This window comes from Mustela erminea, chromosome 17 (assembly GCF_009829155.1).
Source record: "Mustela erminea isolate mMusErm1 chromosome 17, mMusErm1.Pri, whole genome shotgun sequence".
In the NCBI taxonomy this organism is placed as follows: Eukaryota; Metazoa; Chordata; class Mammalia; order Carnivora; family Mustelidae; genus Mustela; species Mustela erminea.
The window spans coordinates 21,764,650-21,777,053 of record NC_045630.1 but is presented as its reverse complement, the minus strand read 5'-3'; the positions used below and the strand labels follow the sequence as shown (position 1 = coordinate 21,777,053).

Genomic DNA, 12,404 nt, shown 5'->3' with positions numbered 1-12,404 from the left:
TAGATATGCTATCAAGAAGTGCAGAATATGTGTGCTACATCTAAGATCTTGTTTTTACTTGGGCGTGTGTCTACCAGGATTACGAGGAGGATGAAGATGATGATGACGATGATGAAGACGACACAGGGATGGGAGACGAGGGTGAGGACAGTAACGAAGGCACCGGCAGTGCGGATGGCAATGATGGATATGAAGCTGACGATGCTGAGGTAACCGGCTGGGACTTTGATCATCCACTTTCTTCAAGAACTTCGCAGAAAACATAATGATTTCCAAGGATATTCACAGACCTATATTCTCAGAACACTAAAACTTTTTATACCTTTGGGGTTTTTTGTTGTTACTGTGGTTTAGTTATTCTGTTTTAAGATAATTGTTTGATTTATTTGCTCTTAGTCATCATATTTTGTTTATAGGGCGGTGATGGGACTGATCCAGGTACAGAAACAGAGGAAAGTATGGGTGGAGGTGAAAGTAATCAGAGAGCTGCTGATTCGCAAAACAGTGGTGAGACCTTTTTTCATCTCTTTTTAATTGAATGCTTCTGGTAGTGTCTTCTAAATTAGGATTGCATTTAATTATGTAGGAAATAACAGTAAATTGGCAAGAGATTAGCTTATTTCTAGGTTTGCTGCTATTATCTTACAAAGTCTAGTATATTTATCACTCTGAAGTCATACTGTCTTTTCTAATACATCAAGCTTCTTTAAGATTCCAGCGTTCTGAAATCTGTAAAGTGTTACAAGTACAGTGTGTTGCTGGTCTTTTTACTAAGTGGAAAAGTTAAATTAGGGACCTCTAACAGTAGTATTAGCAGTTCACAGTCAGAAGAGGTTGTCTGAATCAAGCCCACATTTGAAGGTTTATGGGTATTGGAGCATTACTGGTTGACTCGTTTTTCCATTGAATAAAAGATATTTTGGTTACTGTGACATACTTTTGTTAAATATTTGAAAGGACGAGTCCTGACCTCACTGAAATGTTAGGTATTAAAGGATTATGGAAATCATAGAAAGTAATTTTATTTTAGAATCTTTTTAAAATGTGTTAAGGAATCGGTAATCATCTGGTATATTACTCTGATTTTACAGATAATACTGAGCTAAAATCATAAATGGTAACATAGTAAAACCTTATATATTTAGACTGTTGAGAAAACAGTGTGTCTGAGTTTCCATATGAGCCTGTGTGTATAAGAATGCAAGGTACATGCTTTTTTGAATTAAGATAAAGCAAAGGTGTAATCAACCTTTCAACTTTAAAGTTTTTTAAGAAAAAAATATTAATCCATATACTAAAAAATAGTACTGCTTTCTAGGGGACATAAGGAGAGAGATTGATGATATTTTGGCCTATAAATTATATTTTATAAAACACTGTGGATTTAAGAAACATCTTGTGTGTGTCATATAGTCAGGATACAGGAGGAAGTATTTTTTGCCTCCTTTGATATTATCACTAAAAGTTAAGTTTTGCGGGGGGCTAGTGTTCATAGCCATTTTTCCCATATACAAAGCATACAGTAGATGCTCATTGAATCCCTTTGAAGACTTTGTTATTTACAATCATGCAAAAATAGGCCCAGTGCTCTGGATAAAAATAAATTAGTGGATGGATTTGGTATATTGCCAGAAAGTTACAAAAAGAGTGCTTTTCTTGAGCAGCTGTACTTGAAATTAAATTACAGTTGACCCTTGAGCAGTGCCGGGGTTAGGGACTCCAAACCCCCTGCATAGTCAAATATTCACATATAACTTTTGATTTCCCAAAAACTTGACTACTAATAGCTGACTATGGACCCAGAAACCTTACTGATATCATTAAAATAGTTGATTACCACATATTTGTAGTTTATCATACTGTAATCTTACAATAAAGTAAGCTTCGAAAAGAAAACATTATTAAGACAATCATAAGGAGGAGAAAATACATTTACAGTATGTACTGTAAAAAATCCCCTGAAAGTGAACTTGTGTAGTTCAAAGCCATGTTGTTCAAGGGTCACCTGTGTTCAATTCTTATAATAAGCTTATCAGTTTAGGTACCAGTTAAGAATCTGAGAGTAAGTGCCTGGCTGGCTCAGTCAGTAGTGCATGTGACTCTTGAGCTTGGGGTTATAAATTTGAGCCCCGTGTTGGGTGTAGAGGTTAGCCAGAATCCGATTCCAGACCTTGACTTGTAAAACCACTAAATTCTGATAGCCTACTTTCGCAGTGAGAGACAGCTTCTGTTGTTTCTAGCATGTATGTAGAAGACCTAGACATGTGAAGAGCCATTGACATTCAAAGTTTAAGAAATCCGGAATATAAACGTTATCTTTTAATTGGTTCCATTAACCAACCTAAGAAATAGACCCAAAGAGGTTAGGGGATTTGCCTTAAGCCATACAGCTGATAATTGCACTCCCATTCTCCACACCTCACTTCTTTCCTTCTGAAAGTATTGGTGAGGTGAACATTCCTAGTGGTGGGATTTATACCTCTAGGGAATTGTCCCAGTTATTCTGTGGTAAATTTAGTAGTTCAAAATAAGCTTCTCTTTTCCTGTAGGTGAAGGTAATACAGGTACTGCAGAGTCCTCTTTTTCCCAGGACATTTCTAGAGAACAGCAGCCATCATCAGCGTCTGAAAGACAGACTCCTCGAGCACCTCAGTCTCCAAGACGCCCTCCACACCCTCTTCCGCCACGACTCACCATTCATGCTCCACCTCAAGAATTGGGGCCACCAGTTCAGGTAGTAAAAGTGAATGTTTTAATGTTTTAGCATATTTTTATAAACTTTTTTGAACTGAAATGAATCTCTTATTTTTCTTGAAATACAGCAGTAGTTTAGTTTACTTCATAAGTAATGTGAACTTTGGAAAGGGCAAGGCTTACTAAAAGTTGTGTATAAATTGAAATAGTTACAATTCCAGCAAATAAAGATCCGGTCACTCTTTGTACAGATTAAAAAAGAAAAAGGGTCTCTTGGATTTTAATTAAAGTAAATTTTATTTTAGCAGCTAACTACCATGTATTTTGAAGGTTTCTTTCTCTGAGGTGCTTGTGTGTGTTTGTTATTGTTGTTTTCAAAAAGAAATGTCTGTTCTGCTTAAGAGACATTTTTTCTTTCATTTTTTTTCAGTAGTACATGTTAACTTCCACTCTTATAATTACGGAAAGGATGCATGACCCTCAATATGTAGCACCCTTTATATTAGGGTTGGACATCTCTTAATCAGAAACTTGCAGAAACAGCAGAAAAACTACAAAGGCTTTTAGTAATCTAGTTTGAGTCTTATCCTGTAACATAGTGTACTAAAAACTGCCAAGTGGGATTCTGCTAAACTACCAGAGATGAAAATAACCTCATTCTTTAAAAATATAAAGTCTTAATGGATTATGTGTGGATCCTACAAAATACACCAAATCTACCAATTTAGAATTGTCCAAATTGGGGAACAGTTTATATGAAGACAGTATTACTGTTTGAACTCCAAAGGATAATTAAGCTTTAAGATCCAAAGACATACTTAACTAATGTTTTAGGTTAAGGAAGTAGAAACTAGATTAGTTACATACAAATAAAATAGGATCAGAGATTGGCTTTAAATATTGGTTAATATTTTGTGTGGGTTAATAAAAATATTTGGTGGTTTATGTAGTCTCTACAATTAAAAAGTTAACACTATTTGCTTATTTATTTAAAGATTTTATTTATTTGAGAGAGAGAGCACGAGAGCAGGGAGGGTCAGAGGGAGAAGCAGACTGCCCACTGAGAAGGGAGCCCAAAGTGGGACTTGATCCTGGGACTCTAGGATCGTGACCTCAGCTGAAGGCAGTCGCCCAACCAACTGAGCCATCCACGCGTCCAAAAATTTATCACTATTTAAACAGAATTCTTTAGTGCAAACATCAGTAATTTTTCCTGAGAAGATATTCTGATGGTTGTATTAACTGCTAACATTTCAGTTCTCTTGTTACCATTGTAATAAGCTGTATCTGTTGGTACTTGGTTCTTGTTTTATTGCCTGATTCCTTGAAACAAATATAATTCCTTTCTTGACACAGAGAATTCAAATGACTCGGAGGCAGTCTGTTGGACGGGGACTTCAGTTGACTCCTGGAATTGGTGGCATGGTAACTATCTACCCATTATGTAAAAGTGACTCATTTGTTTAGCAAATAAGTGTATAGTTCATATGTATGTTTCTGTCATATCTGTTTATTCCCCCATTTCTGTCTTTGTTTTAGCAGCAGCATTTTTTTGATGATGAAGACAGAACAGTTCCAAGTACCCCAACTCTTGTGGTGCCACATCGTACTGATGGATTTGCTGAAGCAATTCAGTAAGTTAAGGAAAGAGAAACACATTTTGTGACTAATAATTTTCTTTCTGTTTCCCTGTCATTTTCTTTATATTTGGTAGATTCATTACGTGTTGAGTACTCTATTGTGTACTAAGCACTTGTGGTAGGAGGGTTGAGGATATAGTGTTGGGGAAAATTATATAAAGGTGAGTGAAGTGGGGGCACCTGGGTGGCTTAGTGGGTTAAGTGTCTGACTCTTATTGGCTCAGGTCATGATCTTAGGGTCGTGAGATCGAGCCCCATGTCAGGCTTCAAGCTTAGCATAGAGCCTGCTTATGGTTCTGTCTCCCTCTCCTTCTGCCCCTACACCTACCCCTCACCCCAGCTCATGCTCTCTTAAAAAAAAAAAAAAAAGGTGAATGAAATATAGTTGCTGCCATCAGGAATTTGAAACATAAAGGCAGAATAAGAGTGGCTAACACACAAACTTCAGGGGTACCTGGATGGCTTAGTCGGTTGAGTGTCTGCCTTTAGCTCAGGTCATGATCCCAGGGGTCCTGGGATTGAGCTCCACATTGGGCTCCATGCTCAGCAGGGAGTCTACTAGTCTGCTTTTCTTTCTGCCCTTCCCCCCAATGCTTACAATCTCAGATAATTTTTAAAAGAACAAAACAAAACAAAAAAATACACAGACTTCAGAGTCAGAATACTGTACTGCTTACTAGTGTATCAGGTTATTTAGGTTCTCTATTCCTGAGTATCCTCATTTACTAAGGGGAATAATAATACAATAATTCCTACCATGTAAGTTGTGAGAATTAAATGAACTGAATTTATGCTAACATGTTTAAAATATTCCCTGGCACATAGTAAACGCTATGAAGGTGTTGGTAATGACAGTGATTGTGATGAGATGATATTACTTCAAAAGCCAAGCATATGAGGAACTGTTACCCAAACAATCTAGAAGAATAAAAGCATAAGCAATAGGCTTAAGACAAAAGAAGTTATTTATTCCAGCAATCAGGAGGAAGGAATCTGAGACGACTTAATGAGGACAACATTGAGTTGAGTCTTAGAAAAGAACACCTGACACTTACTGAACATTTCCATGAATCAGTTTATTTAATCTTTATAGCTATGAGAGTGGACACCATTAACGTTCAGTTTTACAGATTAGGAAGCAGAGTTGTAAACAAATTTGTGAAAGTTCAGACAGCCAGAAAGTGGCAGTTTTTGGTTTAAACCAGTTGGTCTGGGTCTAGAACCTAAGTTAACTATGCTATACGACTACTTTTAAAGGATAAAAAAACTTTCTGTGTGAAGTACACGTTTAATTGTGGCTGAAGTATTACCTGCATACCAAGATGTAATTGAGTAAATGAAAAAGTTTCCACAAACTTGGGAAAAGATTGATTGTTCTGTAGTATATGGTACATATAGCCAGACATTCAAAACCTTTTTTTTTTTTTCTTAAGATTTTATTTATTTATTTGACAGAGCACAAGCAAGGGGAGTGGGAGAGGGAAAAGCAGTCTCCCCACTGAGCAGGGAGCCCGATGTGGGACTGGGATCATGACCCGAGCCAAAGGCAGATGCCCAACCAACTGAGCCACCCAGGCACCCCAAAACCTTTTTTTTAAGATTATTTATTGATTTATTGATTTGAGAGAGTGTGCATGTGCACGCAGAATCAGGGAGAGAGGGGAAGGAGAAGAACAAGCTCCACACCAAGAGCAGAGCCTTAGACGAAGCTCGATCCCATGACCCTGAGATCATGACCTGAGCCGAAACTGAGAGGCTGACGCTCAACTGACTGAGCCACTCAAGTGCCCCTATCAAACCTATTTTAAACTTGTGCAGTTTACCATAACTCATCTTGATTAACACAGTTTTACAATCACTGTCTGTTCCTCCCTTCTGGAAGTTAGCCTGTCAGAAGCAGACACAGGTTCTGAGTGACAGCCAGTCGGCAGATTCTTGCATAGCTCAGAATGCAAGATTCTTTTATAGTAGGATAATTTTATGAAAATAAATTAAAAAAAAAAAAGAAAAAGAAAATAAGTTTTAAAATCTACCTGAAAGAGAATGTTCTTAACTAAAGCAATAATGTTGATGTGGAAAAGAAAAGAAAGAGTTAATTACAAACATAAAATCCATAAACATTAGTGACTGGCTAGTGAAGAAAGGTAGGGTGGGGAGTGGGCAAAGAGAGATAATGCTGTTTTATATCCTGGGCTGTGGGCGGGAAGATGGATGATAGTGTTATTAGAACAAGGGGAAAACAGGTGTCCAACCAGCTAATAATAGAATTTTTCTAGACTTTGGGAACCATCTTGTGAGCTCTTTCAGGTAAGAAATGGGGTAGAGGTGACTTGATTGATCTATGGCTCAACAGTGAAAACTAAGATAAAACTTTGTCTTGTGACTTCATTCTCTTTTTCTGGTGCATCTCATTTTAGATTTGTATTGTTTTTAGTGTATCTAATGAAATTAAATGTCCAGCAGATTCAGGAAATGTGAGGCATAGTTCAAGAGATCTGAAAGTTACATGTAAATTTCACATATATAAATCATGTGTAATATTATTAAATTCATTCACAACACAGATTTTAAGAATATTATTATAAGGATTTCGGTATCAACTTTACTTCAGTCTGGTTTTTTTCCTGCTTTATGATTATTCTTCCTTCTCTTGTATTGTTTTCCCTCGTTGTGGTTTAAACAAGATTAACTTTAAATTTTATCTTAAGTTCATTTTTTTCTCTTTAGTTCCCCACAGGTTGCTGGTGTCCCTAGATTCCGGTTTGGGCCACCTGAAGATATGCCACAGACAAGTTCAAGTCACTCTGATCTTGGCCAGCTTGCTTCTCAAGGGGGTAAGTAGATTAATAAATGCTTAGATCACCTGGGTTCATGAATATTCAGTAATAAGCTATTCTGATGGGATTTTTTTTAAGTGAGCAAATACAAATTTTTTTAAGTTGGTATCTAATTCCTATGCAGACTTATAGGAGAAGCTATATTTACTACATATTCAATGTTGTTTTACATATAAATTTTACCTTTTCAACAAAATTCTCAGTTCTTTGAGCATAAAGAGTAGCTTTTACATTTATTATCTCTTTTGGCTCCTAGTACAGTGTCATATGTCTACTAAGTATTCAGGAATAATTTTGAACCAATATAAATACATAGGTACTCCGAGTCATTTTAAAGTTGTTGGAAGGAATGCAGCATATTTTATATTTAGTTTGATACTTAACATTCCTAGTTAAATGTATAAAACTAGTTAGATGTTTTCCACAAACATTAAAAATAAGAAAAAAAGATACTTAAAATAATGTGGAAAAAAATGACGCCTAAATTAAGTAATGGTAGTTGGTTGTTGAACATGAATTGTGCTCTTTGTGGAATTAATTACCTTTTAATCCTCAGTCAGCATCCATATAACCAGGTAGATCCGTGGGAAGCTATATGGCATTTTATTAAGTGAGTAAGGAACGCATACTGCTGTTACCCCCAAATGAAGATTAATCTATAGCCCTCATATAAGTCATATATGTTTTATATAAATTTAAATTTTTATATGGCTCTTTATTTTATAGGACAATTAAGGCTTGGAAGACAGAGCTAGGCTTAAATTGGAATTCTATTTACTACCTTTGTAATTTTGGGGAAGTTAATCAACCTCCTAGAAATTCCAATTTCTTTAGGAAAAAGGGGAAGAGTAATACCTCGTAGTTTTGGTGAGTAGACTCAACCATGGTACCAGACTCATAGTTGAGTACTCAATAAAGTTAGCTTGTATCAACCCGTAAAGAGCAGCATTTTAGGTGTTTTTTCAAAGGATACTGAATGTTTGTAAACTTAAAGGATGCGTTTCAATTACGTTTAAATTTTTGAGAGATTGATTTTTGCCTGATCGGCGAATTAGTGGGCTTCAGCAAAGTTGAGTGTCTACTGATTTCATGTTTTTCTTTCAGATACCTGGCATATTGATAGTTCTGTGTTCTTTCAATCATTCATTAATATCTAGAATTGTCTTTAGGTTTAGGAATGTATGAAACACCCCTCTTCCTAGCTCATGAAGAAGAGTCAGGTGGCCGAAGTGTTCCCACTACTCCTCTGCAAGTAGCAGCCCCAGGTAGGTACCACAGGTGGACTCATAGATCATGTGCTTTAGTGGTAAAATGGAAAACTGTGTGACACCTTCTGGCTAAAAATTAGGTAAACCACCAATTAAAGTATTCTTTTCTTTACATTTTGAAGTGACAGTGTTTACGGAGAGCACCACGTCTGATACTTCAGAGCATGCCTCTCAGTCTGTTCCAATGGTGACAACATCCACTGGCACTTTATCCACCACAAATGAAACAGCAGCAGGTGATGATGGAGATGAAGTATTTGTGGAGGCAGAATCTGAAGGGTAAGTATTTACTTTATAATTTCTGCTTGCTTTAGACTTTGACACTTGTTTTCCTTTAGCCAGGAAAGTTTGTTGAGCTGTATTTTTAGTAGTATCCCATTACAAAAATAAACCAAGCCATACATTTTGGAAGACTAATTTTTGCATATAGTAATATATCTTAGGGCTTGGATGTTATTACAGCAGACAAGTAATTTTTGAAATGTTTATCGCCCTGAAAATTACATGATGTAGTCTAGAAAAATGATGTCTTTAAAATCACTGATAACTTTCAATTCATGTAGCTGCTTGAACTTTCCCTAAGAAAGAAGTCTTTCTGTGAAAATTTGGAAATGACTAACTTTCCATTTTGTAGTGGGCTCTCAAGTGAACCGCACTTACTCTTTCTTTATGTGCATTTAGAACTTGATGTCTGAAATATTAACTTCTTAAAAATTAGAAATTTTCTAGTAGTTTTTAAGACCTGATTGCATTTTAACACGTCAGTTATAAACAAAGTTTAACAAAAGAAGCGTTTTATGACACAGCTTCTGGATTTTTTTTTTTTTAAGTCAAAGGGTATAGAGTTATTTCATGCAAAGAACCACTAGACACTGGTCTCAGAGAAGTATTTAGCTTTCAAAGCAGAACCTAATTCTTTACAAAATAAAAAAGTTGGACTGTGTAGAGGCACCGCTAGAAGTAGAAAACAGATCTGCTAGGTAGAGCTCAAAGATTTTGTTTTATTAAGCAGTATTTACTTGCATAATTATACACCAATTCTAGTATATGAGGGAAAAAAGCAAGCCCATTATTATGCTCTAACATAGTGCTGCTTAATTTGGGGGGGGACTACAGACCCTGCTAAGAATACCAGTTGCCATTAATTTTATATCATGCATGCAAGACACTTTAGATATGTCATTTCTGGGGCGCCTGAGTGGCTCAGTCATTAAGCATCTGCCTTCAGCTCAGGTCATGATCCCAGGGTCCTGGGTTCAAGCCCCGAATCAGGCTCTCTGCCCACCGGGAAGCCTGCTTCTTTTTCTCCCATTCCCACTGCTTGTATTCCCTCTCTCACTGTCTCTCTCTCTCTCTCTCTCTGTCAAATAAATAAGTAAATAAAAAGATATGTCATTTCTAACCTACACAAAATCTTTGCAAAGTATTCCATTTTACAGTGAGAAAGCTCAGACTCAGAACATGTTAAAATAACTTGCTTAGGTCACTGGTAACTGGTTTAGACTGGATTTGACCTGTGACTTCAGCCCCATGCACTTGGTCCTTCAGTAGCACGTCTTAACTTCAGCAGGTAGTCATGAGAGAGATCTTTCAGAGACGGTGTTACTAGTGACTGCCCTGAAGCTTGCCCATAACAAAACTGGAGCAGATTGAACTTATTTTTGTACTATTCTTTCCCTTACTTGTGTTTTGATGTGCTTTATTGAATGGGAGAGAGACTGTTTAATTGAATGGGGAGAGAGTTAACAGCTGTTGAGCCAGGAATTCACGTACCTGCAGCATGTCTCATCTGGGCTAGAGCCCATGGTGAGTTAGTGGTAGGTTGTTTAAGAGACTTGTGAGTTATTTTAGTACTTTGCCTTCCTAGAAAAGTGTTTTGAGATTTCAAAAATCTGTATAATATATCTCATACAAATATTGCCAAGAATGTGTATATCCTTTGTCAAAAAGAAAAAATAACAAAGAAGGGAAATAAAAACTAAAATTGGAACATGTCCTAGTGAGAAGAGGAATAAGGAAAAAACAGTTTGAGCTGTCTTTTCCCCTGCTCCTTTAAAAAAAAAAAATACACAGTTACCAATATTAAGATTCTACAGTGTTTTATTTAAGTGATAAACTGTATCAGAAAACGTTTAGGAACAATTTAGGATACCTCCAGGATCAGTTTTGTATTTTCCAATCAATTTTTGTGTTCTTTTCTTAGTATTAGTTCTGAAGCAGGCCTAGAAATTGATAGCCAGCAGGAAGAAGAACCTGTTCAGGCATCTGATGAGTCAGATCTTCCTTCTACCAGCCAGGATCCTCCATCCAGCTCTTCTGTAGGTAAGTTCCTGCTCTGAGTACAACACAACTGATACAACAAACTTGTTTGCAAAAGACGATTTTGTTAGTAACAAAGAAATCATTCTTTTTTTCCCCTGAATTAAAAATGGTTTATTTCAAAGGGAAATTGTATTTTATTAAAGGAAATGTAGTTTTAAGACTCGGTTGTACTAGAGGTGCCACAGGGCTGTGAGGGATGGGTCACTGGGAGGGCAGTGAGGAGCAGTACTTCAGGTTTCCTGTCTCTTTAAAGGAGTTTCTTGTTATTTGTTCTACATATTAGGATTCTTACATGAGATTTGATTTGGAGAGTTGAAGGGTAGGAGGTCTGTGACTCAAAAAATATTTGAAATTTACTGATTAAACAGTTTCTAAGTTTGGCTTTCAAGTTTTTGAAGTTAACTTAAAGATTATTTTACGTATTTTTCTACAATAAAAATTATTTCTGTGGTACTTTCAAAAAATAATATTTATTGAGCACTTAACTATGTGTTGGACAGCATGCTAAGCCTTTTACATATATTCACTCACTTCTCACATCAACCCAATATGGTAATCACCCATATGGACATTGAGGCACAGAAACGTGAATAACTTTTCCAAGATACATAGCTAAAAAATGATGGGCAAGCAAGAATATGAACTCAAGAAGTTTGGCTTCAGACACTCCACTCTTAAACAATTCACTGTACTAGCTTATCTGTCTCAAAATTTTTAGGTAGGGAATTACTTTTATTAGTTGAAGAAATACAGTACCAATCATCCACACTAATTATTTTGAATTGTTTATAGCAGTAATTCTCAAATTCTGTCATGGAACCTTCACATTCTATGGAAGACCTGCTTATTTCTTACTTCTTTAGTCATGGGACTTTGCTCTCTCAAGATCTCTCTTGCCTATCAGCTGCTTTTCCCAGACACAGCAGTCTGTAAGATGATAGCCATTGATTCAGATCCCACATCTACCTTAACTAACAGCTAGTAACTTTAAATGTCTGCACAGTTATAAATGAAATATGGATAATCATAACTAGTCTTGCAGTCAGGATTAGAAATAATGTATATAAATTATATAACTCAATGCATTACACTCAGCAAGACTCAGAAATTGTCAGTTACTAATAATACAATTGCTGAAATCCTCTTCTTCCAATTATATTCTGATATCCCGTGAAAATTATCTTGGACAGTAGAATGTTACATCTTACCAAGGCTTGCACAAGAAAATAATGGTTTTGTCCCCTTTTACAGTTTCTGTAAAATTAGAATGTCTTTAAATTTATTTGATAATATTAAACACTAAGCCTCCTCAGTGGCACCTGGGTGGCTCAGTAGGTTAAAGCCTCTGCCTTTGACTCAGGTCATGATTTCGGGGTCCTGGGACCCACATCTGGCTCCCTGCTCAGCGGGGAGTCTGCTTCCCCCTCTCTCTGTCTCTGCCTGCCTCCCTGCCTACTTGTGATCTCTGTCAAATAAATAAAATTTTAAAATCTCTATAAAACAGTAAGCCTCCTCATCTGAACAGTTGTTCATTTGGTCAGTAAATATTTGAGTGCCTACCGTGTCCCAGGTGATTTGATAGAAAGTATTACCAAGGAAATGACTTTTAAGTAAAGACTGGAAAGGGCAAAGGAGCAAGCTGT

General features: G+C 36.5%; 1 protein-coding gene across 3 annotated transcripts in view; it reads left to right on the top strand.

Annotated features, from left to right (window-relative positions):
* The window catches only part of TPR (translocated promoter region, nuclear basket protein), a 65,430-nt gene that overhangs the window by 51,300 nt on the left and 1,726 nt on the right, over window positions 1-12,404 (top strand). For 2 of the 3 annotated variants that reach the window (XM_032319110.1, XM_032319112.1), the window contains exons 41-49: window positions 78-209; window positions 417-507; window positions 2,550-2,734; window positions 4,051-4,119; window positions 4,234-4,328; window positions 7,062-7,168; window positions 8,341-8,436; window positions 8,562-8,718; window positions 10,643-10,761. In XM_032319110.1, the coding sequence (XP_032175001.1) occupies window positions 78-209; window positions 417-507; window positions 2,550-2,734; window positions 4,051-4,119; window positions 4,234-4,328; window positions 7,062-7,168; window positions 8,341-8,436; window positions 8,562-8,718; window positions 10,643-10,761 (1,051 nt within the window). The remainder of the gene's footprint in view (window positions 1-77; window positions 210-416; window positions 508-2,549; window positions 2,735-4,050; window positions 4,120-4,233; window positions 4,329-7,061; window positions 7,169-8,340; window positions 8,437-8,561; window positions 8,719-10,642; window positions 10,762-12,404) is intronic. The other variant, XM_032319111.1, reaches the window with a different exon arrangement.